The 25,729-nt window shown below is 38.4% G+C and overlaps 2 protein-coding genes across 2 annotated transcripts; one reads left to right on the top strand and one right to left on the bottom strand.

Annotated features, from left to right (window-relative positions):
• The first annotated feature begins 14,691 nt into the window (after positions 1-14,691).
• Positions 14,692-18,062, top strand: vma21 (vacuolar ATPase assembly factor VMA21). The gene is made up of 3 exons (XM_041991039.1): positions 14,692-14,879; positions 15,162-15,271; positions 17,228-18,062. The coding sequence occupies exons 1-3, from the start codon at positions 14,818-14,820 to the stop codon at positions 17,365-17,367; spliced, it is 312 nt and encodes a 103-aa protein (XP_041846973.1). The 5' UTR covers positions 14,692-14,817; the 3' UTR covers positions 17,368-18,062.
• Positions 18,063-21,146: 3,084 nt separating this feature from the next.
• On the bottom strand, positions 21,147-24,691 carry LOC121643727 (gap junction alpha-3 protein-like). Its single transcript, XM_041991288.1, has 2 exons — positions 24,420-24,691; positions 21,147-23,517 (listed from the first exon to the last, which is right to left on the bottom strand). The coding sequence occupies exon 2, from the start codon at positions 23,491-23,493 to the stop codon at positions 22,408-22,410; it is 1,086 nt and encodes a 361-aa protein (XP_041847222.1). The 5' UTR covers positions 23,494-23,517; positions 24,420-24,691; the 3' UTR covers positions 21,147-22,407.
• Positions 24,692-25,729: the final 1,038 nt, after the last annotated feature.

Here is a 25,729-nt window from a genome sequence, read left to right as displayed (position 1 = left end):
TTAAAACACGTGTTTTGTCAAGTTTCAGGATTTTTTTTTTTTTTTTTTGGTTTTTGTTTTTTTTATTAAAATGCAGGAACACTTGCATCCATCTGTGGATCCATCTTTTGTAGTTAGCAGTCTATTCCCAAAGCTCACTGAAATAAGCCATCTAATTTATTTTCACTTTTGCTTATGTTTACAAAGAAAATATAATTCCAGTGTATTGGATGATGGGATCTTTACTTGGGATAATTGCAGATGACATGTTTATGAGAAGAGGTCAGTGTTTATTTTACAATTAATCCTTCTTATAATGATTGGCATGACAGCTCTTCTAAGCCTTGCATGTTTCAGATGTCTGACTTGCTTGCAGTACGCCATCATCAAAAAGAGACTTCCCATCTAAACTTATATAGTTTAATTTAAATAGTCATTTAAAAAAAAATAAAATAAAATGTCTAACTAGATTTGAAAAATTAAATAAACATCAAAGATAGAAAAATGCAGCATGATCTAATGTGATCCATGATCCAATTTCCATTAATGATCATAGACCATTTATAAGAAGTGTAAACAGTCACTGAGCCCATTGGTTTGGAAACTGATAGTTTAAGTTTGGGATTTGGACATCGCTTATTCAGAGCCATATGTGAACGTACTTGGTCCAGGATTACCAACTTAGATATTTGTTAATATTTAGAAATTTTGTAAATACTCTATTATTACACTCAACCTTTACTTACTGTACCAGCCAGAGGTTTGGACACACTTTCCTACTGAATCTAATGGGAAAATGTGTCAAAATGTCTTACTGATACTGTATATCACATTTTTTAAACATGACTTTCACCAAAAGTACAGAGCCAAAACAAAATAGAAAGAATTCAACAAACAAACAAGTAAGCCTCCAAAGCTCTTTCTTTCAAACATGTTTGTTTTTGGTTTAGCTGGGAAGAAAACGCCGAGAGGGCTCCAGATGCCAAAATGGCAGCTGGTTCTACAAGTAGGGTGTCTATAAATCAAAAACCACAAACAAGCCAGCATTCTGAGAGGAACAAAAAGTCTTGTGACATAATAGGGAACAACAAGATCTTTCAGATAAGATGAAGCTTGGCCATTTATGGCTTTGTATGTCTTATGAAGATTTTTAATTTCTATTCTAACAGGAGATGATTTCTTTTGGTGGTACCCATCTGTTTTTCGGCTACAATGTTTTCTGGATCATCTTAAATGTTATCAGGAAATAGCCTGAACACAATTTTTAAATGCTAAAATAGCCTTACTATAGTAACAAATGAATGGGCCAAAAAATAAAACTGCTTTAGGAAAAGTCTTTCCTACCACTCTAGAGATTGTTTAATATGTGAATGACAAGACAAATAAAAGGCCTCCAAGGTTTATTATAGTAGTTCTGGAACTAGGGCTGTGCAATATGGCCTAATAATAAAAATCTCAGATTTTTCAAACCAAAATCCGATTTCCGATTTTTATCTATTTTTCCCCCTTTGCTTTATTAAAAACCTATTAAACTTATTAAAACCCATAATAAACTTATATTTATTTAGTGACGGCCCCACCACCTGTTTTGAGTTTGTGTTACAGGAACCGTCTGGTGATTAGTGGCACTAGCCACACCTGGGCCCAGTGTGGTCTGGCTCCTATTTAAAAGCTTCAACAGTCTGAACTTGATGTGTCTCCCAAGTTTGGGAACTCTGCAAGCGGAGTCTCTGCTGGCGTATGATCGTCAGTTTCATCTGGATCTGCGGTATAATGTGTGAGATATATGCTTGCCTGGTTTTAATGGACAGAAAACATTGCCCACGTTGCTATTGGGCGTTCCTCCCCGGACCAACGGTCTGCATTGGCTTCAGCCAGGTTTGACTTAGTGAATGCCAGATCCCTGACGAACAAAACTTTTATTCTGTGGGATTTCTTCACTTCCTATGGTCTGGATTTCCTCTGCATGACAGATGTGGGCATCTCCTTGTCCGTGCAGCATTTTCATGGAACTTTTGTTGACTGAATGTTCTTATTTTCAGATGTCTAGACATGGAGGAGGCCCTGTGTCTGTTTTTACAAATGATTTAAACTGCAAACAGCGCTGTGTGTTATCCTTATACTCTGGCATTGAATTGATCTCATTTGAGGTGGGTCGATCTGCCCCAGTGTTTTGCGCCATCATCTACAGACCTCTTAAATACAACAAGCCCTTGTGACTGACTTCTCTGATTCTTGGCTGGAATTATGCCTCCATTATGACTGGGTCATTATTGTAGGTGATTTCAATATTCATGTGTGTCGTCCTCATAAGCCTCTAGTGAAGGATTTCTTAGAGATTTTGACTCTTTTAATCTCTTCTGGAGCCACACACGGACACACTCTTGACCTCATTCTCTCATACGTTTTTGTTTGTATCTACTGTGAAGATCTGCAGCATTGCTATTTCAGACCACATGCCAGTAGTGTTTGATGTTGGACTCTCGTGTGCTACAGTTAAAGTTTGCGCGCAGCCACGGTGTTGCAGGATTTTTAATTCTTCGACTGTCAGTCTGTTTTCCGTTGCTTTTAACCAGCTCCCTGTTCCCCCAGCCACCGTCATTTCTGATGTGGAGGAGTTAATCTTCTGATTTCACTCCTCCTGTAGCAACATTCTGGACTCTGTGGCTCCATTGAGGGCTTTGAAAACCAAAGCCAAACATGAGCCCTGGTTTAGTGAGAAGACCCAATGGAGGGACTACAGGAGACCAGAACAAAAGTAGAAGGAAGAACTCATTTGATATCTCAAGGAACTGTTGGCAACTTTTTTAGGCCACTATGATCCTTGATGCTCCTCAGGCTGCATCATTAGAAGCCTCCTCTGAAATGTATAATATTTTTTAGGGGGGCGGCGTGACTCAGCAAGGTAGAGCGGTTGTCTTGTAACCTGAGGGTTGCCGATTCAACCCTCGGCCAAGTCGAGTCATGTCGAGGTGTCCTTGGGCAAGACACCGAACCCCAAATTGCTCCTGATGGGTCGTGGTTGAGCGCCTTGCATGGCAGCGTCCACCATCAGTGCGTGAATGCGTGTGTGAATGGGTTAATGTGACATATAATGCGCTTTGGGTATCATTCCAGGTACAGTAAAGCGCTATATGAATACAGACTATTTTTTTTTTTTTAATTTCCTTAGTGACCATGTGGCAAATATAAGTTTCGTCATCGCTCCTTTTCCATCCGACCTGTCTGCTCTTGCCCCTTGCTCAGCTGTCTTTGGAAAGTTTGAGCCTGTGACTCTGTCATCCTTAGATGAGGTTGTCCGGGAAAGAAAGTGAAATACTTGCAGTTAAGGTCATTCTTGGACCATCACAACATCGTTGAGGTCTTCCAGTCTGGCTTTAGATTCCTGCATAGCATGGAATCAGCTTTATTAAAGGTTTTCAGTGATATTCTCCAGACTATTCTCCTGGCTGGAGATTATGTGGTCCTGGTCCTGTTCCACTTAACAGCCCCATTCGACACAGTGGACAGCAGGATCCTGTTGTCATGGCTCCAGAACTTGGTAGGGATCTATTGTACTTCATTAGACTGGTTCAGGTCTGATTTGACGGGTAGAACCATGTATTTCAGTATAGCTGGCTTTGAGTCTGTTACGGCTCTGGTGTCCTATGGGGTTCCACGGGGCTCAGTTTTGAGACCCATCCTGTTTTCGCTATATCTGCTTATATAAGGGTCCATCCTGAGAAAGAATAGCTTTTCTTTCCATTTGTATGCTGATAATAGTCAGCTATATCTTGTAAAAAAAAAAAAAAAAGAAAAAGAATTAAAAGAAACATCTTGTGTCATGCCTCCATGACATCAAGGAGTTGATGGCCCTGAGTTTCCTGTATGAAATATGCCTGTTTTTACTGTTTTTCCCTTGTATCAACAGAAAGAGCAAGCTAATGCTTACAAATATTTAGTGTTAACAGACAGACCTTCACTTTAGAAGTCACTTGTAATTGTAATAAACAATTTAATACTACATAATATCAAGACCTTCATAAAATGTTTCTCATTTGTGCCCTTCTTTTCCAGGTCAGTGCCCCTGCCTGGCCCACCATCAAAACATTTCTAGACCCACCCCTGCGTAGCTGAAGCATAACCCTTTACTACTACCTGTCAGCTACTTTGCTAGAGCAGGGTCCTGGTCATGGTCCTTAAATGACCGTTCATTTTCTGAATCACTTTATCCAATTGAGTGTCGCGGGGAAGCTGGGTCCTATCCCAGCAATTAACAGGCGAGAGGCAGGGTACGCCCTGGACAGGTCACCAGTCCATCACAGTGCCAACATAAAGAGACAAACAACGACTCTCACTCTCTCCTAGGGAGATTTAAGAGTGACCAATTTACTTAACATGAATGTCTTTGGATGATGGGAGAAAGCCAAAGTACTCGGAGAGAAGGTACGCATACATGGGGAGAACATGCAAACTCCACACACACCTGATCACAGACTGATGCCTAAATGATCAGTTATAAATCAATCAAATCAACTTTTATTTATAAAGCGCTTTTCATGCACAGAAAAACACAAAGTGCTTCACATAATAAAAACAGCTTATAGAGATATGCAACACAACTGCATCTGCAATCTCTTTCCATCTGGATCTATATCATACGGGATCCCCCGTGGAAAAAAATTCCCCTGCTGTTGGTTCTCTCTTACTGAGAATTTGTTGGCTGAAGTTGTCTTCTGTATCTCAGAGAGAGCAGCATTTCTCACTGCGGCTATATACACAACTAAATTCCAGGCGTGAGAGATGGCTCACTTCACTGTGTATCTGTTAGTCCTTTTAGTACATATAAAAGAGGAAGAAAATTCAGAAATTTCATAAAAACAAATCATCATGAACAAAAAATTTGATTAATCAATTTTATCGATTAATCGCCAAACCCTAACTGGAAACGTAGGTAATGTTATTCAAAGTTACTATGTGCTTGAGAAATGAAATTGGTTTTTAGAGCCAAAACATTGACCTTCTTTATGCCTTAAACCACAGTTCATATTACAAGTTGATGTCATCTCCATAAATGTCTGTCATGTTTTCTGATATTACTATGCAAAAGAAGCAAGAGTAAAAAGAAAATATAACAAATGAATTGCCCTTAGTCTAGAAACAGAAGATGAGAGTAGCCAGGCCCATGTGTCTTTTTTAACACCATTTTCTCGTGGTAATGGGATAAGTCACCAACAACATATCTGCAACATAGAGACCCTGCAGGACCCGCATGGCCACCCAACATGGGCCAGCACCCACTCCAATGTCCAAGTCAGGCACCTTGGGACCAAGGCACAACCAACCAAACCCCCGCTGTGATCTGTACAACAAAGTTGGTTGGCCTTTTCTAGAGATCCAAAGGGAAACTCACTGGCTGATCTTGGCATATAAAACTATTATTGGTCTGACTTTTACAAACTGTCTGTCCCTCATGTGTGGACTGAGCTCAGGAACAGAGCTTTTAGTTTTGCTGCTCCATCAGACTGGAACAAACTACAAAATGACCCGGAGCTGTCTGATCTCGTTATGTTTGATACTGCCTCGTTCACAAAAAAACAATGTGAGGCCTTTGAGAAATGCTATTTTTTCATGTTTCAAATTAAAATTTTCTAGTTTTACTTTTTGGTTTTTATACTGATGTGTCCTGCAGGCCTCTTGGCCAGGTCACCCTTGTAAAAGTGATTGTGATCTACATGGGTTCTTATCTGGTTATTAAATAAAGGTTATGATACTACTACTACTACTACTCATAATAATAATAATAATAATAATAATAATAATAATAATAACAATAATAAGAATGGTTTAAAAATGTGTGTGAATGTTTGGTGGTGGTTGAACGAGGCTGTTGGCGCAAATTAGCTTCCACGTGTCCCAGGGCAGCTGGTTAAACATGCAGCTCACCCCCACCAGTGTATGAATGTGGAGTGAATGAATGATAGATTCAGTGTACAGTGCGTAGAGTGCCTTGAAAAGTACTATATAAAAGTAATCCATTATATTATTAACATCTATTTTATTTGAACTGATTCACAAGGACCACTAGCATGTTGATCACAAGGACTAAACCTGGTTTCAAAAACCAAATGGCTTACTGGCCATGATGCTCCTTCTTATTTCATGAGAGAAGTTGTTGCATTTTGAACAGCAACCCACAGGAGCACATAAGATTTTTATCAATGATATTTAAGGTATTTACTTCTTGGTTTTATGTCTGAAGCCCAATGGTTATGTCCATGTTGTATATACGGTCTATGTTAAAGGCTGAACAAGTCATTCTTAAGAAATACTGTTGATGATCAGTCTCAAAACATTCACATCCCTCCCATAAGAGCTTCTATAGAAATCCCTCTCATCTTCATGGAAAAGCATCTCTAATGTAGCAATATTAAGAATTTTAAAGTAACGTAAATAAAATTTGGATTTTTCTATCATTCCAAATGATCCCATTTTAACAGACGATTCCATATTTTGAGAAAGTTTGCAGACATTGTATGAAAAAAACTGTGAGCGTCAACCACAGACCGTGTTTCTCTAATGAAAGTAATGCAATGTTAGCTGATTAGCTAGTTAGCAGCAAATATCCCTACAGTTCCTGCTGCAAAGCTTACCCTATGAGCACAAAGATTTTAAGCTGGATTTTATACTTGAAAAGTGGTTTTAAACAGGCCGAAGACTGTTTTTGTTCTACTAGCTAAGATGTGGTATATAAAATAGTGTCACAACACAACATTTCGATCGACTTATTTCAATAATTTGGTCAGTTTTAGGTCAAAGGAGAGACAATAGAGAATGTGAATATGTCATACTGTAATGTATGCTGGAACAGAAGCACCATCTTGTAAAGAATATTCTCCCCTGTTGTGTACCCTAATAATAAGGAAGAAAAATCACAGGAGACCATGATCATGTCTGTAGGAGCTGCATTTCTTTTACTTGTATGATGCGTTTGATTTGACTCAGAACTCAGAAACTGGGTCTGGGTATGACATCACATCCCAGCTAATAGCGTTCTTGTTGACTCTATGCTAGGCAAGTTCACCTAGACATATTCTAAGAAACTTGCAGCTGTAACTGCTGCAAAACCTTGTAAGTACTTTGGGAATGTAAATATAGGTGTGCATACCACCAGCAATGGACTGATGCAATATTGTGAAGTACGAATTTATTAGTGTTTGAGGCAAAGCAAGGCATGTTTATTTGTATAGCCCATTTTATGTACAAGACAATTCAAAGGGCTTTACATAAAACATTAAAAGCTTTACAGTGGGGTGCAGAGGAAGCATTAAAAAGTATATTTAAAAACCAAATTTAATAAGAAATAAAATAAATTAAATAAGGAAAGAAAAAGCTAGAATAGAACAAGATAAAATGCAAGAAATAAAAGTTACCGTTTAAAGGGTTAACAGTTGTTTTGATAAAATGTAGCAGCAGATAGATTTTTAATCCTGATTTAAAACAGCTGTGAGTTTCAGCAGATCTGCAGTTTTCTGGGAGTTTGTTCCAAATTTGAGGAGCATAAAAGCTGAACGCTGCCTCTCCATGTTTAGTTCTGACTCTGGAAACAGAAAGTGGACTTGACTCTGATGACCTGAGGGATCTGGTTGGTTCATAACGAACCAGCAGATCCTGAATGTATTTTGGCCCTAAACCATTCTGTGCTTTGTAACCTTACTGCAGGATTTTGAAGTCAGTCATTTTATTTAAACAGAACAACTTGTGACATAAACTTCACATTTGTTCCTACTGGTTCAGGGCTTTCAGGTTTCAAACATCAACCATAAGACACACACATTCCAGCAAGTTCTAGTTGTATTTCTTATGCTGAAAAGGAAAATTTTGGTCTTCAGATTTATCGGTCATATGAAACCTGCTTTAGAGTTTATGCTGTTAAATATCAGTTTGTGCAATTTGAGCATGTTTATCAGCTCTGCTGCCTGCCAATTAAATCTGCACCCTTCATTTCAACCAAAAATCATACAGGATAAATGTTAACCTTTCTTGTTTCCACCCCATAGTCAGGAGAAACAAGGGAGATGATTTCTCCATGGCAGAACCTGCAGGCTAGCTTCGGGATTTACCCCTTTCACTTCACACAGCAGAGGGAAAGCAGACACGTGACTCTGCTTGAGGAGGACCTGAGGGGCTGCAGCATTCACTGCTGAAACTTGTAGCCAACACTGTACATTCACTGTTAAGAAAACAACTTGTTTACAGAAAAATGTCTCTGTTCTGATTGCATGCTCCACTCTCTCTCATAAATTAAAGTACGCTTCATTGCGCTGTGCCTTCCACACATAAATACATTTACTCCACCATCTCTCACAGTAACCGTTCACTCTTAAAGGGGTCGCACCATTCTTATAACAGAAGACTAGCAACTCATAATAAGAGAAGCAAACACAAATTTTGATCTCAGAGCTGATATTGTTCAGGCTAGTGCTTCAGTTCAAGCTGTTTTTGCAGTCCAGTGATTGGTTGTAGCTACGAAGGCTAGAGAAATGGGAAAAGGCCATGCACTTGTCCACCTCACCACTTGTTTTCAGTCTCATTCAAATGTCACACCAATGTTTGATTGTTATATTAAGTGTGGTTAGACAGAACAGCCACATCCAAGGAATATTTAGTTGTATTTCTGTTGTTGCAGGTCAACATGAGCAACACTGTCGACTTAATTAACTTATGGCTGTTCCTCTATAATTAATGCATGCTGAAAAGAAGCAGCAAAGCACAAACTTTTTACTTTCAAGTCAAACAGAAAAGTTAAACATTATATTTAAATCCTTTAAATTTTTTGTGATTTTATGGTAAAAAAAATGTGCTAGTGGGAGGGGTGGAAGTTATGGTAATGTTGCCATGAAGTTTTGCCAGTGTTGTAGTTACAATGCTTCTTTTCTATTCTGATCATTTCTACTAGTCGCTGTCTTCTGTGAGCTGGTGTTTTGTTTTATCACTATTGGCAACATAAACTATGGGTTCTTCTTCTGTTGGCTCCAGGGCAGACTAGACATTATGGAGACTCACATCCCCATTCAGTGGTAAAGTCAAATTTATTGAAATAGCACATTTCATACATAAGGCAACCCAATGTGCTGTACATAATCAAAGAAAACAAAGGACCACCTTGAAAGTCTCTATGTACAATATTTCAACTGCATAGTACATAAAATACTTTATTTGTCCCACATTGTGTCTCATCAGCTCCAAAACAATGATATATTATAAAACAGAGTAGTAGAAAAACAACAGCACAGCACAATTTAGAGAGGAAAACAAAAGTCTGATGGAATAATCTACAACATGTGTAATACAAATAAAATACAGTATATACATCCATGATCTGACAATTGTGCAGATGGATGACATAGGTATAAAGTATAGTCTTTAAAAAGTATATGTCTTATTTATTCCAAATTTTTTAAACTGTTGTTATATTTTTCATACTTTAATTATTTTTAATTCATTTAATTATTTTTTCTCTACTAAGAGCACCTTTTAAGCATCTTTAAAAATTGGCATCTGGGTCTACAGCTCTATTTTATGAATAGCCCCAAATCTTAAGCCAGAAGAAATATTACAAAATAGAAGTATTTCAGGCCCCCAGAAATAATACAATATGATTTGTTTGCTGAAACACACGAGTGGGCTGTCTTTCAGTTTTTTTCATGAGTAGCATCTGCTTCATATTACCTGGAATCTAAACTGAGTACCTGGCATGGGTGCAGCAGAGGGAGAGAAAGCTCAGTTGTGCTGCAGATATTAAAATTTTTTGTTTGTTTTGGTTTAGTTTTTTATGTTAAAGAGGTTTAGGTGAGGCCAGGAGTTGGAGAAAGTTGTGCCGACTTGATTTTAGTTTAATCTTTAATGAGCAGTAGTGGAGAAACAGTGTGAAGAGAGTAGAAAACAGGTGAAAAAGAAGATGATATCAGAACAAACAAAGGAGCAGCAAATCTGAGGTTTGAGTTGGTAGGCTGTGACTTTGTCATCAGTGTCAATGCCCTCATTTATCATTTGGAATAAATTCATGGAATAGGAAAAGAGTAAGATGTGCTATGTACATTTAAGATGCATTATGTAATTTTCTGGCCTTAAAACTTAGTTATCCATTAATGTTCATTTCATTGTTAATAACTGACTTATTTGAAATTTTTGTTAGATATAAAATTATTTTACCTTATGTCTGTGTCATCAATGAAGAACAAAGGGTGAAATAGTTTATTCTAAGCAGCAAAATAAATGGAAGAATGAAGTCGAGCTGAGGAACTGTGAAATCAAGTGTCTAACCCCTAACAGATGAAAACTCAGCCCTAATTTAAATGCATTTCTTCAGCCATATTACACTGGTTGTAAAAATGTGGTTGACATGAAGATGTAATTTCAGCCTGTCTAAGAATTCATAAAAATGTCGGAAATATGTAACATACTGCATGCTGTCATGCCAGCTGTATCGATTAATAAAAATAGCTTTTTCTGCTATAAGTCACATGAAGTCCGGTGGGGTTATAGCTCGATATTTATCCAGCCTTAGGATGTGTAACCTTTTTACATCCTCCAGGTGATGATGTGCTTAAAATATTAACACTTTCTATGCCAAGAGGTCAAAATACAATCTTTGTAGCATACAACAATTACAGATGATATGGTTGCCCTTTTGCATAAACACTCCTATTTCCAAAATAGTTGGGAAGCTGTGTAAACTGTAAATAAAAGCAGAAAACAAGGATTTGCAAACCCCATGAACTTAAATTTTATTCCCAATTCAACATAAACTAATTACAAATATTGACACATTTTACTATTTCATGGAAAATATCAACTCACTGAATTAGATTAATTAGATTTTGAATTAAATGCCAGCATAATGATCCCCAAAGACTTATGATTACCCTTATGCAGCATCATCTCCTCCTTATCTAACAAAGGCTGGAAAAGTAATTAGCGCAAATCAAAAACATCTATAAGAGGATTTAACAACAAATTAAGCTGATTGACAACAAAACAGTAACATGAAAGGAGCATTTCAGAGAAGCAGAGCCTCTCATAAAAATGGCCTGAGGTTTACCAGTCTGTGACAAAGAAACAACCCTGCGGTTGTGGGGAGGATGAACAAGAAGCTAAGTTCAGAGAACAGGCTAGTCTGTCATATAGTCACCTCACATATAATCACCTCATCTTGAACACAAACAAAATAAAAGTACCTTGGAGTTCAGCTGGACAACAGACTAGACTGGAAATGAAACACAGAGGTCATCTGCAAGACGGGTCAGAACAGAATCTCTTTCTTAAGAATGCTGAGATCATTTGCAGAAAATAATGGACGATTCTTCACATACACAACACTGTGTAGAGGATGTGTATACTTTCTGTATACTTTGTCAAGTCCAAAGAAAGACAGACAAGCACAGGAGATCATTTCTGCAAGCAGCCTCTGGAAGAAGTGATTATCATCTAATTAATAAGTACTGATTTTATTAAAAAAAAAAAAACGAAGAAGAAGAAGAAGAAAGAAATGAAAAGAAAGAAATGAAAAGAAATGAAATGAAAAGAAATGAAAAGAAAAAAAAATACTACAACATTGCAAATTCCCTCTTGGATAAATAAAGATTTTTTTTCTTCATTCTTTGCGTATGCACAAGTTAAAATAGAATATAAAAGAATATGATAAAATGTCTTTACTGTCTATTGTCTTTATTGTTCTCTCTCTCTCTCTCTCTCTCTCTCTCTCTCTCTCTCTTTATGTATATATATATACAAGCAGTAAAAAGCAGTAGCTGAACCCTGACCTGATGATTACTGTATTTACAGGAGTTCATTGCCCGTGTGGCTCTAGGTTGAAAGGTATTCACTAGTCTGCTGGTGTGGGCCTGAATAGACCTGTGGTGCATCCCTGAGGGCAGAAGCGAGGAAATATAGTTTTCACTGTGTGAACTGTCGGAGATGATGCTTTTGGCTCTACACAGAGAACTGGTGTTATAGATGTTTGACAGGAGGTCAACTATCTCCATGTGATGCACTTGGTCTTTTCCTATCTCTCTCCAGAGCCTTTTTGTCAACTTTTGAGCAGCTGGAGTATCACACAAAGATGCCACAGGTGAGGACACTCCACAGAACATCCGGAAAGACAACTGCAGTTACTGAATTCAGTGTGAAGGAGAAAAAAAAAAAAAAAAAACACTGCTAGTTTCAATAAAGATGAATTAATGCAGCTGGAAGTTTTATTGCATGGCTCAACACTGAGGATGAAAAGGCTGGTTTTAAGTTAAGGCATATTAGTCACAAAACAATCAAAAGAATAAAAGAAATCTCACTAATAAATATTTGCAAGGGAAGGGTCAACTTTTATTACAATGAAAATGAAGTCAAATAGCTGCACTTTAGCAAGCTGACCTAAAAATTAAGAAAATAACACATTAACATCAAGAATCAAGAAAGCTGTCCTTTCCACACAATGAGCAGCTGTCAACAATAAAGCTTAGTGTTACACTGCTGCAGGTCAGGAAAAAATAGCCCACATCTCATTTGCATCTCCTATTATAAGCTTTTCATCGAAACTCCTTCCTATGCCTGCAAGCTCAAAGTTAACCCCTTTCCTCATCACCGTTTCTCACAACAGTTGCTGATACACGAAAAGCATGAGGCATTACATGATAAAAACACCACAGAGTAATAGGGGCTCTGTGCTGAAATCACTCTTCCCTGCTTCTTGCCTGTTTCCATAGTGCATCATCATACCAGACAAAAAGGGCAGAAAAGATTTTTGAAACTACTCTTCTTGGTTCATCCAGCAGCAGATTTAGGAATAACATGATTCAGTGCGACAGTTCTCTGTGCATTGAGAGTCAATGAGTCAGTGACGTTTTGGGCTGTTTTCTGGATAACTACTTAGGAGTGAAATTGCCTCAGAAAGCAAAATGATTATTTTGAACTCACATCACTGGATTGTACCTAGTGCTTCTGGCTGGTTCCTTTTGCAAGTCTTTTTCTATTAAATGTGTTTTGGGCAACCTGCTGACCGCGGGATCATGGAGTACAAAGCCAACTGGAGCAGAAAAGGCCACTCCGCCAGGGAGACTTCAACCAGGAACACAGCCAGCGCACTGGCGCTAAATGTATATACTTTGCATGAAATGGATTAAATGATCCAAATGTTTAATTCAATAAGAAATATTAGACAGTGGTTAAGTACTCAGGGATATGATTAAACATGTATGAAAATTAGGTTATGTCATGTCAGCATCCTTCTTCTGGCATTTATTTTTAATTTGGGAAAACAATGAAATACATTTAAATTAAGGCATTTAATTTATCTTTAGGTTTTTCATAATAGGATGACAACAAAAAGGACAATGAATGTTGGCGTATGGATGCAGATTATATTTTCCTGTGAGAACAAAACACAGTTTCAGCCATCAAAATAGATCTTATGTTAGGATGAGTCATTTTATAACGTTTTGCTCCTCTTCATTCAACTTCTGAGGCAAAATTCAGTGAAGCGAAACCTTCCATTTCTAAAAATAGATAAAAAGAAATACTTATTCTATAATAATTTGGGAACATTATTTCAACCTGAGTTCCTTGACTGAAACTGTATTTAGGAAAATTAAAAGTGTTTTTGGAGTAACTGACTTAAATAAAAGTAAAAGTAACTAACTGAAAAGTTGTTTTGAGTGATGTCCCTTCCTTCATCTATCGTCTGTGTGGTTGTAAAGGTACAGATTGTCTATCAACATGTTTTTAACTAAAAACTGAAACATGAACTACACATTACACACATTTTAAAACTGAATAAACTGTGAATTAACTTTAGCAAAGATGGTGATTTTTTTTTGTTCCTACCTCCACATTTGTTTTTGTAACTAAAGCATGAGCCTTTCATTTCCTTAAAAGTGAAACATCCTCTTATATGACACTGAGAATATCCATTTCCTTCATTGGTAACTGACTGAATGAGAGTGAGATTCATGATTTATCTGTGTTTTGTTGTGCTGTGTACATTTTTGGTTTGAATAATCTACTGACTCGTAATTGTGTATAATATCAAATCATTTCCAGGTGTACCTGCCATTAGGTGAAAATGGTATAGTGTGATAAAACACCAGGTGATTTAAAAGGGTCTCATCAGACATTAAAAAGTTATGTTGTATGAAGTTAAAAAGAAATACCAGAAACATGTTTCCAATTTCCAGGGGTATTAAATGTATGTGTAACTGTAAGGTACTTTGCAGAAAAAGGCTATATGTTTTTTTGTTTGTTTATTTTCTTTGTTTTCTTTGTTTTTTTTTTTGTTTTTTTTTTTTGTAAATCAGGAGGATTTGCCACTCAAACAGTTTTACAATATGTTTCATTATATAGAAACCACTGCAGTTTATGAAGCAATTAAGTTCTTTATGAGTCAGGAATTTTATTAACACCATTATATACGTTGTGATTTCTCACAAGGATGAATGGTCTGCTTATCTAAATACTTGTTATAAAATGAAAATGACAAGAAATCCTTCCAGTTAATATGAAAATACCCAGATTAGTTACACATTGCTCTTTTTCTGAGAACTGTCCTATACTGTAGTCCACGGTCATAAAAATAATTGCTTATATAAAATCCCCTTTATGTCTTTAGGACATGAACCATGCTCTTGACAATTGACATCAAGTCTTGCCTCGCGAGACTAACTGGCGACAAACCTCGTCATGTGACGGTCACGTGACTATAGCGGAAACACTGTTTTCTTAGGAACAACAAAATACGGAGGAGATACACGTTAAAAGCTGCCTAAACATATCATTTTCTTTTCTTTATCGCATTTTACCGGCACAGTAATGGACGGACCTGTGCGTGCATCTTTAGACGCCTCCGCTGAGCCTCCTCCGTATTTCAGAGGGTGAGAACAACTGTTTAAATGATTCGATAGCAACCTTTAGCAAGCTAGCTTGTCAGCCTTGTGACGCTGGGTGTCAAAACCCGAGTCCTGCTTAATGTTGAACATGCGCACAAGAACAAACATTACTTTTAATAGACTATTAAATATGCCATAATCCTGCAAAATAACATCAATCATTGCCTACAGACGTCATATCAGTAGACGGCAATACCCGTTTTCTTCTCTAACAGTAGGACCGCTGTTTTGTGTGTTTCCTTTGATTAATGAACTTGTACTCCACAGCAATGAAGGCTCCCTGGTTTCAGCCCTAAAGACACTGCTGTTCTTCACTATACTGATGGTCACGCTGCCCATTGGACTATACTTCGTATCAAAGGCATACATCTTTGAGGGTAGAGTCTGTTTCTCTCTCTCTCTCTCTCTTTTTTTTTTTTTTTATCACTACCTTGTTTGTCTTAACCGAATTACAGCCCTTCAGTGTTACTGTTTCAGAAATTTAGATGAAAAGCATAACATTTCCAATGTTTGCCCTTTCTACCTTCTTTCAAATACCTATTTTTTTAAGTAGTTTGTTTATGAAAAAGACCTACTTTTCCATAAACAATGTACCACTCTAACACACAATTCCCACCCCTAGCAATGTGTTAGACTAAACACGTTTACCCTTGATAGCAACACCCCAAGCCCAAGACTTTCACTCAGTCTCTAAACTTTCCAAATCCCTGCATGACCGAGCATCTCCAAGGTCTGTCAGAACTGATGGGACACCCTCAGAGGTCCCGTGTGTTGGCCTGACATGGTAGACATAATTTGACAGCACTACCACAGGATATATATATATATATGTATATGTATATATCTAAATAGATTATGATAAGTAGACAAATAATAATAAAATAAATTATAGATAACAATGACAGTTGTAATAGTTGGAAGAAAATATCATAGCATGATAATGAAATTAATACCCTCAGAAAAACTTCCATGCTACTTTTAAGTTGCATTAGTTGATAAGTCAATTTATCCATTAATGAGCAGTTCTGAGTTCAGAGTTCATGTCCGTGTTCTGACATCAGAGAAAGGTGTCTGTCCGTCTGTCTTATCTGTCTTCTGCTAAATGGGACTTTACACACCATTTAGAAAGATTGTATTTTAATAGTTCTCAAAAAATTAGTTAACACTGGAAAGGCTACCAGAACAATAAGAGGGAAAATGAAAACATCTACTTCGAGCTTTTAAAAGCGATTGGGGGATTTTTTTTATTTTTTTTCCTCAGGCCTATGATGATTAAAATACAGTCCAGCAGATGGCCAAAATAAAGCCCAGATCAGGGTTTCCTCCAGGATTTTTTTTAAACTGTTGGGAAAACTTTGCACCTTTGAAAATATTTTAATATTAGCGTACTCATCTAATTAATCATCTTAATTATTATTTTTAAAGCAATTGTAATATCATCTGAAACAACACATGATGTCACTTAAGTTGACTTTATACTTGAGCAGCATCTGCATACGGTAGGGCTGCCGTTGCTGACGCTGGTGAAATGAGTCTCGCACTCAAGCGTACGGTTACACAGTCCTGTTATAGTTTCTCTTCTGCTGTTACCGCACAAATTTAGCAAGAAATCCAGAAACACATAATCACAAACTGACCAATTACAGAGGAGTAGCTACGCATAACTGCACTGCAAGCACGGGTGCGCGTCAGGTCTGGAAGAGGTGCTCATCAAACCTCCGCGCGCCTACACAGAGCAGACGGCCGCGACGCTGTAACGGACCAGATGCAGACACCCCCTCGAGTATAATTGTAAAATTTTACTGTAATGCAGTTTACTTGCAGGACACACGACACATTTTTATGAAAGATGTTGAAATGCTGCACTAATACTGAGGAAATTGTAAAAAGAGTCTGAAAAATACTCAGGCGAGACAAAAGAAGTGTATTCAAAATATGCAAGGATGCACGCTGAATATGTCTTTCATAGCTGTGCACATCAGTTTGGCAAAAAACAGTCAAATTATCAGTGAATAAGCAAATGCAGACAAGGACTCCTTCATTTTATTTATCAGATTCTCACCTCTCTTCTGAGAATCCATGGTTTTTAGCAGCTCCAGGTCTTCCCATGTGAGACATACAAGCTCTTCTTATCCAGCACAGAACTCTGATAAAACATCATCCTCCAAATAATCATCATATCCTTCATGTATCTTAGGTTTTGTGTTATGAAAGATGCAGGCATTCTCATGAAATTTCACTTGACAATGATGACATTTAAACATTTTTACACTAATTTAGCCTTCTGTCATCATTAACCCTCATCCTCCTCTTCCCCCTCTTCCTCTTCTCAGGTTCGATGAAGATGTCAAGCTCAGACAGCTACTTCTATGCAGCCATTGTTGCAGTGCTCGCAGTGCATGTGGTTTTGGCATTGTTTGTTTATGTGGCCTGGAATGAAGGCGCCCCTAAAGGCAAGGGCAAACATGATTAAGGCATGCCCTTATCAGCTACTGAGACCAGCGGAGATGGACAGATGCGGGCAGGGATCCACATCCCCCCTCTGATGGGCATCAACACTCACCACAGCACCATCTTAATACCAGAAAGTTGGGGTATCTGGTTTGAGCTCAGGCTTTAACCCGAGGCCATAGCAGGAAGTTACTGTATTTTCTTTGGCATGGAGGGGGGAAGGTGATTGCGTTGTCTTGCCAGCCCAAACAGACCTGCTTTTTCATCCTTTTCTTTTCTATCTTCTCTGCATATGTTACTTTTGTCGACAAAAGACAGCTTCTATTTCTTAAGAGGCTTTTTCTTGAGCTGCCAAGTGCTGTAAGTCCCTTCACATGTGTCATGTAGGAAAACATCTTGGGTTCTGACTCTATAATGAATAATGTGTCCATTTTGTAAGTTAGAATCCAGAATGCAAAGCTGTCCTCAATGTTTCATTCAGAACAAAATGTCTTCCCTTTAAAAAGATCTCGTTGCTCTATCAAAGCATGTTTCATCTCTCCTTTAATGTGTTTGTGTGCTGTAGTGTGGTGACATTGTAAAACTTTGATTTAGAAATGGTTTTTATTTAAATTATCGTTTTGTATGGAAAGTGTTTGCTGATTTGAGGATGTGGACAACAGTGATAGTGTAATGCAAACAACTGCTGAATGATTCAAATAAACTTAAAAAATTGTGGATTTTTTTTAGTCATTTCACAAATTTCGGCTGACTTTTATTGTCAATAAAACACATTTTTCTAACAGTGTAACCATTTACAAAAGAGGTTGCGCTATTTCTATTTCCTTTCAAAGAATACTGGTGATTTTACAAAATTAATTGGAAAAAAAATGTTATTGTATAAATATAGGATTAACAGAACAGTATAACAATCAGTCCACAGCATACATGTGAATGTTTGAGGTTAGAAAAGTCAGAGGTATGTCAGTGGATTAACAAAATCTTATCTTTGAGGAGATCCTGTGATTAAAATCTTGGATGAACTTTATTTAGGCCTGCGCGTGATGAACAAACTGTATCACACACGAGGCCATGACTTCCCCCACCGTCTGTTGTGTAAGCCATGCTGAACCAAATTGTGTGCACACAGATCAAACTGTAAGTATTCTTTGTATGGCTAACTTTGTAATGGACAAACTAGATTATGGTGTTTATCCCACAGGCTTAAGTGTCATAACAATAAGAACCCGGACAGGTGTTAATCCAACACATAAACATAGTGATTGATCCTCTTATAAATTGGAAGAAGGCATAAAACATTCAATTAATTTATAATTTAAAAAATAAATACTCCCACACATGATTAACTGGATTCCTCCTTGCCCTGATAAAGACTGGTAAAAAGAATTGATTAAATTGCCATAACAGCACAAGCTTTCTTTTGAGGTTTTGTGAGATACTGTTTTGACTTCTGCAGGGAGTTTGAGTTGTCACATGGTGGCAGCAAACAGTCAGCCTGTTACCACAACACAATAAGGAGGCTAAGATAAGAACTGACAGATGCAAGGCCGTAATGACGTTTTCTGCCTCAGAAACCATGTCAGCAGCTGACTTGTTCATTTCTCTGCCATGCTGCCTGAGTCTCCTCTCACCACGCTGTATTCTGCCGAGTTTGGAGTTGGAGCTGTGCAGCCTGCATTGATTTTAACAAGGGTGGTGTTAGTGATGAGGTGACAGGCGTGGAAGCAGGCCGACTGATTCAGTCAGCAGACATCAGAAGCCGCCCTCACAGCCCCTTCCCTTTGGCTGATAGTTCATACACTAAGTCTTGCAGCAGCATAAACTTGGTGCAAGGGCAGGCTTGGCTTCTGGCTCTTTGTTATTTATCACACATTCACAGTTTGGGTGCATAGTGTCAGCTTGATGGAAAACATTCCCCAGAGTGCAGTTACTTGAGTCAGAGACTCACAAAGATACAACCACTAATGATTTGGTTCATTCTGTTTGTACTGTACTGCAGTCCTCATCCAGTACTGACTCTTCCTGTTTTAATTCAACCAATGTACTGCAAAGTATTAAATGGATCATTAACATTTCATACCCAGCAACCAGTTAACCAAGATTTATTACAAACGACCATTTAAAAGTTGTCTGTCACACATCATTCGTATGCCCAGGAGATGGCGCTCCAACAGGAGGCACCGTGAGCAGTGTGACAGTGTTAAGATAAAAGTAAAGAAAGATGGCAGTAGAGCACTGTGTTAGTTGGTGGAGAAGCACCTGAGAGCACAGAGAACAGCCCAAATACAGAATAAAACACTACTGAGGTGTTACTTATCATATATGCAGATTTATATAATAATAATGTTTTGTTTGGGGTGCTGCTGTACAATCCCCACCTTTTGAATCTTCACCATTGAAGTACGTGCTCAATATGCTAATATTATAAAACCTGTAGGCTTTTAGAAAAAAAAATTGCCATGAATCTGACAAGGGATTTTAGCAACCAATAAATGAATTCAAGTAAAAAAAGTTATGAAGATTTCAAACTGTCTGGCCATCTCAGCACATTCAGAAGAGATAACGATGTAAAAAGGGGTCTTAAACATCTTAAAATGTCGTCAGGCCACCTGCAGTCAGATTGCATGTGTTAATGTCAAAGTGCCACTTCTATAATCAGATTTTATCTTTATTGTGGCCATTCCAGAAAATGCCTTTGCTGTACAAAAATAATAACTGCTTGAAAATAAACATGTATGCAAGGATGAGAGGTCTTTTAAAATAATGAGCTCTGTAATCACAGAAGTAAGGCTGCAGTAACAGCCAACATATCAAGAGCAGTCTCATGATAATCTTTGAGGGGAGAGAAGTCGTTGGGGATGCTTTGATGCCTCAGGGGCTGAGAAGCTTGCTGTCACTCATTCAACTATGAGTCCTGTGTGATAAAAGATATCTTAAAGATATTGTGGAGCCATTGAATCTGTGTCTACTTACAATTACATCAAGGTACTGAAGATTAAATAATTCACCTCAAAACATAGTTAAGTGAACCTACATTACTCTGTGAGGAGTGTGTTTAGTTGGTCTTGGAGTAAATGGGAGTGTTAAAAAAACATTTTGATTTTCAGAGCTTTGATTTGCATATCATCAATACTGATTGTAAAACCCAAAATGAATCAAAATAAACCATTTTTTGTGCAAATCAGACAACTGGGTTCATGTCACAGACTGTGAATCATAATTCATTGATATAAGCTGCATATATAAAAAGAAAAAAATAAAACTGTGATGCAATGTTCTGATTCACTTCAAAGCTCTTGAGTAAAGCATATATCATCTCTTCATCTGTCATCATTTCAAAAACACATAAAACACTTTTCTCAAAGATGACCACTTTATTATATTAAAAGAAAAAACTTTATTTTATTTGTCATTCTAATTTCTACAATTAGATGTGACTTTTCTTTAAACTGTAGACTATTTTAGTTTCTTTTCTGATTTATGATGCTATATATTTTAAATAATTCTTCTGGCTGTTCACTCGGGTTGTGCTGTTATTTGTTTTCTTAGATGACACATACAGGATATGAGGAATAATATATTTGGCTCTACAACACACAAAAGTCCAGTCTAAATGCCCAGACTAGAGTTAATCTTACAGTAAAACACAGAGAGTCTGCAAATAAAAGGCTCTAAGGCTTTTGAATAGCAAGACAATCCATTAAACTTTTTCCTTGACACAGCAAGCATTGACAGGAAGTTTAGGACATGCCATTCCATAGATATGAAGGTGCTCCCTCATCCTAAAAAAGCTATTTCAAGGTTTTCATACCAGGGCTGTTTGTGTGCTCCGCTTTCCTGGAACAGATGAGTATGACACCTGCATATGTGAAACATTAAATTCTTTATTCCCACGTGAACACGTTTGTTTTTAACAGGCCAAAATGCAGATGACTCAAACTCCACCTGACAGGTTCTTATTCCAGACATCCGTGATAATGTCAGATTAAATAAAAGAGCTGAAGGCATCGTTGCATGTTAGAGCTACAGTATCTTTTCTATTTCTGAGCTGACCTTGATTTATCTTTTTCAGGAATATGAAATAACAGCTGCAACATGTCTACCTTTAAAATGGTCCCCCTTCTCCCCTTAAAGAGTCGAAGGGGGTATCAACAAACTGCTAGTTGTGCAAACTTAAGACAGGTTTATTTCAAGCAGTTCAACAAACATGGCTGTCACCAAGTGCCTTACAGGAAACAAACACAAATACACATATATGAACAAGGATAAACTAAAAAAAATGTGCTTACAATTATGTTCTTAATAGCTGTCAAGAAAAAGAAAAAGAGAGAGCACAAATGTTGGAACTTTTGACACCAGTGCAATTTCTTTGGAGGCATGATCTGGATTTAGAAACAGTTATTCCAGTGTCCAACATGTTGTCACGTATTGCACAACTCATCACTTCAAGTCTAAGCAAGTGAACTATGCTCGATGGTGACCTCAACGCAGTTAAAGGAAGATAAATTTAACTAATCGCCCTATTTCATCTCTTTAACTGAGGTCAGGTCAGTACTGAACATGTCCCTGCGTTGGATTTAGAGGAAATTTCACACATTTAAAGAATAGAAGACAAGCTCAATGTAAACCTGTGCAGATCTTTTACTGAATAGTGGAAAGAATGATGCCATACACAAGCCATGGTTCAGAAACTACCAGTACTAATCACTATTTAATGATATTATGTTTCATAATTTGTGTACCGGTAGGAAATATGCTATGGTTCAAAAGTGAAAGCCAAAAAGAAAATCCCTAGTAAAGGAAAATAGGTCACGAGAATAGGAAAGTTCTTCAGACATGTTCTTTTTTGTTGTTGTTGTTTGTTCTGTGTTGTCATGTTACAGTACACTTGGATCTTTGCTGAAATGTTATTCCCCTCTTAGTTGGAATGAGTCAAACCCGAGCCATCTTACAAAGAGGGGGGTGGGGGGCAGGTGAGTTCAGCGTCTGTGTGTGATGGCTTCCCAACAACATATGATCCCCTCACAATTTAAGAGACCTCCAGGAAACATATCCCCACCCCTTATATCTTCAGATCGTCTATTCTAGTCTTGTTGCCGCTGTGTTTGCCACCATGACCAGCCCTAGCCTGTGAAGGCGACCCAGGAGCTGATCCCGCTCCCTTCTTTCCTTTCAGGTCAAATTCCTCTGGCTTACTGCTGCTTCTTTCCACCGCCAAGTTGTCCTTATTCTGTTTGTAAGCTGCCTTGCTGTGGTAGGGATGGAAGGATGAGTCTGCCCCCTCAGACAGAGGGGTGAGGTTGTAGCTGGGTACAGGTGGGTAGGCAGGCTGGACCTGGCGGTGCCCTTGGAAGAAGTCCTCATAGCTTGGCACCAGTGGCACTGCAACCTCGCTGGGCTCTTTAGAGATATTCTCAGGGGTCTGTATTCTCTTCCTGAAGGTGAAACCCTGGCGGCACTTGGTGAAGCCCAGGTGATAGACCTCTATGAGATTGAGGAACAAAGACACACTGGCCACTCCGAGCATGAAGATGATGAAGATAGTTTTCTCTGTGGGGCGGGATATGTAGCAGTTAACCACATTGGGACATGGTGCTCTGTCACATGTATACATGGGCTTCAGCTCAAACCCATACAACAGGTACTGAGCCACAATAAAGCCCACCTCAAAGAGTGTCTTAAAGATTACATTGAAGACATATGTGCGCAAGAGCTCCCCCTGCAGGCGCACCCGTCCTTTCTCGTCCCTTATGAGAGCTTTCTTCTGCTTAGCATCCACAATGAGGGCCTGTTTGTCTGAATGATGTTCCCTCTCTTTCTCCTTCTCTTTCTGCTTTTCCTCCATACGCACCAGATGGAGGATGTGCCCCAGGTAGATTAAGGTAGGTGTTGACACGAAGATAATCTGCAGCACCCAGAAGCGGACGTGGGAGATGGGGAAGGTAATGTCATAGCATACGTTCTCACAACCAGGCTGCTTGGTGTCGCAGGTGAAGCCTGACTGCTCATCTCCCCACACCTTCTCTGTTGCAGCGCTCAGGATCAGGATGCGAAAGATGAACAGGACCGTGAGCCACACCTTCCCCACCACGGTGGAGTGCTCCTGGGCTTTTTCTAGAAGCTTTCCTAGCAGGTTCCAGTCCCCCATGGCCGTGTGAGGTCAGATCTTGGACTGAGGACATATTCACAGAGTTTTGAAACAAAAAAACAAAACAACCACCTCAATCTAATTTAAATAGTGACTTATCATTGGAGTTCTCTAAACAGACAATTCAATAAATTAAAATGAAAGGCTAAAGTAAGCGTCATTGTGCCTAATGACTACTGTACAAATCCTCCAAAATGTCTTACCAAGTCAAAAGGAGCTCAGAACAAACAAGTCTCTAAGGAGCCAAGCTGCTACCCGAGTGTTCAGCTGAGGGACTCAGAGGCAGCTGAGCAGGTAGTGGTCTTATCCACGTGGATGCAAACAGGATTATATTTACTTTAGGAGGGTATATATTTGGCAAGTGTGGACAGGGGCAAGGCAGGTTCTAATATGATTCTACAGCTCCTGGCCTTCACAACCCAAACCATGGCAACATGATCCACGAGGGGTGAAATCAAACACCAGGAGGATGTGGCAAAAGAACAAATCAAAAACAGTTGTAATGCTGCTACTGTCCGCTCCTGCCACATATTTTGTTATAAATATATTCCACCTCTGATGGATTTACTGTATAGCAGCAGGGCTGGAAATTAAAGGTACGCTTCTGTGAGGGAAAATAAATTGCAACAGCTGATTATGTCTTGGGAGCCAAATCTAACAAATCATTCAAGTGTTGTAACAATTCTAGACTGGGCAGTTGCTTTAAACAAGGAGGGCTTGACAGTGTGAAACCCCTCACATTATGAGATCCTATATAACTAGAGAAAATGATATGAAGATCACCAACAAATTAGGAAGAAATTATCCCAAGATCATGGAAACAGATGCAGCTTGTGTTCCCTCAGAGCAGATGTAAACACTGCAGCCATTGGCTACATTATAAGTCTCACTGTCCACAAGTTTTCAGATAAACATAGAAAACTCACATGTTCTGGAGAGATCCACTTTGTCAACTTATACATCCTCTGTGGTGAAGCTCTACACCTCTCGGCGGGTCCATTAGGCTGTCCCGCTTGGCAGACAGGCCTTAGTGCAACGCTGATCTCAGGGCCCAAAGCAATGCCCTTGAATGGACAGGAAAAGTGGACTCCTGCTAACAACAAACTCAGTTCCACAACAACAAACCCGCTGATTCAGTCTTCTGTCTTCAAAGTTCAACTCAGGCAGAAATTAGGATCCTGGATCAGGGCCCTGGGTTCTTCCGCTGACCACAACACGCATACAAAAAAAAAAAAAAAAAAAAAAAAGAAACACCCCTTGGACACACTCGCAACGATCTGCCTTCCCTCAACCCCCCTTCCTACCCTCCATGGTTAAATTTGGCACAGCGGAGACTCTAATGTAAACTACAGAAGCCCATCTCCTCAGCCTGCAGTGAGCGACAGGGCAGCTGGCCAATGATGTTTTTCTGTTAAGCCTGTCTGGCCACAAGTGCCTCTGGGGCCTAAATATAGCATAAAGGTCCATCTCCTATCACTGAAAGGAGAGGTCAGTGGGGGCTATGATTTGAAGACAAGTAGCCAATGGCATCCTCAAGCTGGGACAAATTATAGCGTCTCATATTACTGAATGGTATCCTATAGGATATTTATAAATACCTTCAAATAAAGTCCAATTATTGGGTAGTTTATACTTTATTTAATGTAAATAATTTAAGTATATAGTTTCAATCCATCATGTATCTGGTTTGTTTACCTGATGTAAATCGATTTATTTGCATTTATGCAAATAGTTTTTATTTTACAAAATGCAGATGAAGACAACTTCATGATAAATCATTCATATAAACAGCTACCAGTACAATTGCAGGCTCATATTAAAGCATGCAGGTGCAGCTTGACAGTGATGTTAAAGAGTGCTTGGCCGCAAAGATTTATCAGAGCCCACTGGGGTTTTTTTTTTTTTTTTTTTAAAGAAGAAGCTGGGATGATGTAAGTGGGTAATGTTCACAAAGCAAATACATAAGATGTATGAACAGTACTGGGAATTGAGAAAATGAAGAGTGATCTTGCAGGACAAAAAGGCATAAGAAGACAAGTGTTTTTGTAATTTTTCACTTCATTGGTTTAACATTCATCATTCAGAGCACTCTTTTAAAAAAGATTGTTACAATTCATTAAATCGTAACATATATTGTTTAGAGAAAACATTCATCTTATTTTATGGATTAGAGTTTAACACAATATGAGACTCATGGCTGGGCCAGTATTTTAAACATTTAGTTTTCTAGCACCAA

The sequence above is a fragment of the Melanotaenia boesemani genome, chromosome 7, assembly GCF_017639745.1.
Source record: "Melanotaenia boesemani isolate fMelBoe1 chromosome 7, fMelBoe1.pri, whole genome shotgun sequence".
Lineage (NCBI taxonomy): Eukaryota > Metazoa > Chordata > Actinopteri > Atheriniformes > Melanotaeniidae > Melanotaenia > Melanotaenia boesemani.
Note: the sequence above shows the minus strand (reverse complement) of the source record. Positions and strands in the feature narration are given on the sequence as shown.

What these genes read in the sequence shown, in the direction of transcription:
- vma21 (XM_041991039.1), top strand. Translation starts at nt 14,818, where the DNA reads ATGGACGGACCTGTGCGTGCATCTTTAGACGCCTCCGCTGAGCCTCCT. An exon ending in CCTCCTCCGTATTTCAGAGG is followed by an intron (nt 14,880 to 15,161) that starts GTGAGAACAACT and finishes TGTACTCCACAG; the next exon opens with CAATGAAGGCTCCCTGGTTT. An exon ending in AAAGGCATACATCTTTGAGG is followed by an intron (nt 15,272 to 17,227) that starts GTAGAGTCTGTT and finishes TCCTCTTCTCAG; the next exon opens with GTTCGATGAAGATGTCAAGC.
- LOC121643727 (XM_041991288.1), bottom strand. Translation starts at nt 23,493, where the DNA reads ATGGGGGACTGGAACCTGCTAGGAAAGCTTCTAGAAAAAGCCCAGGAG.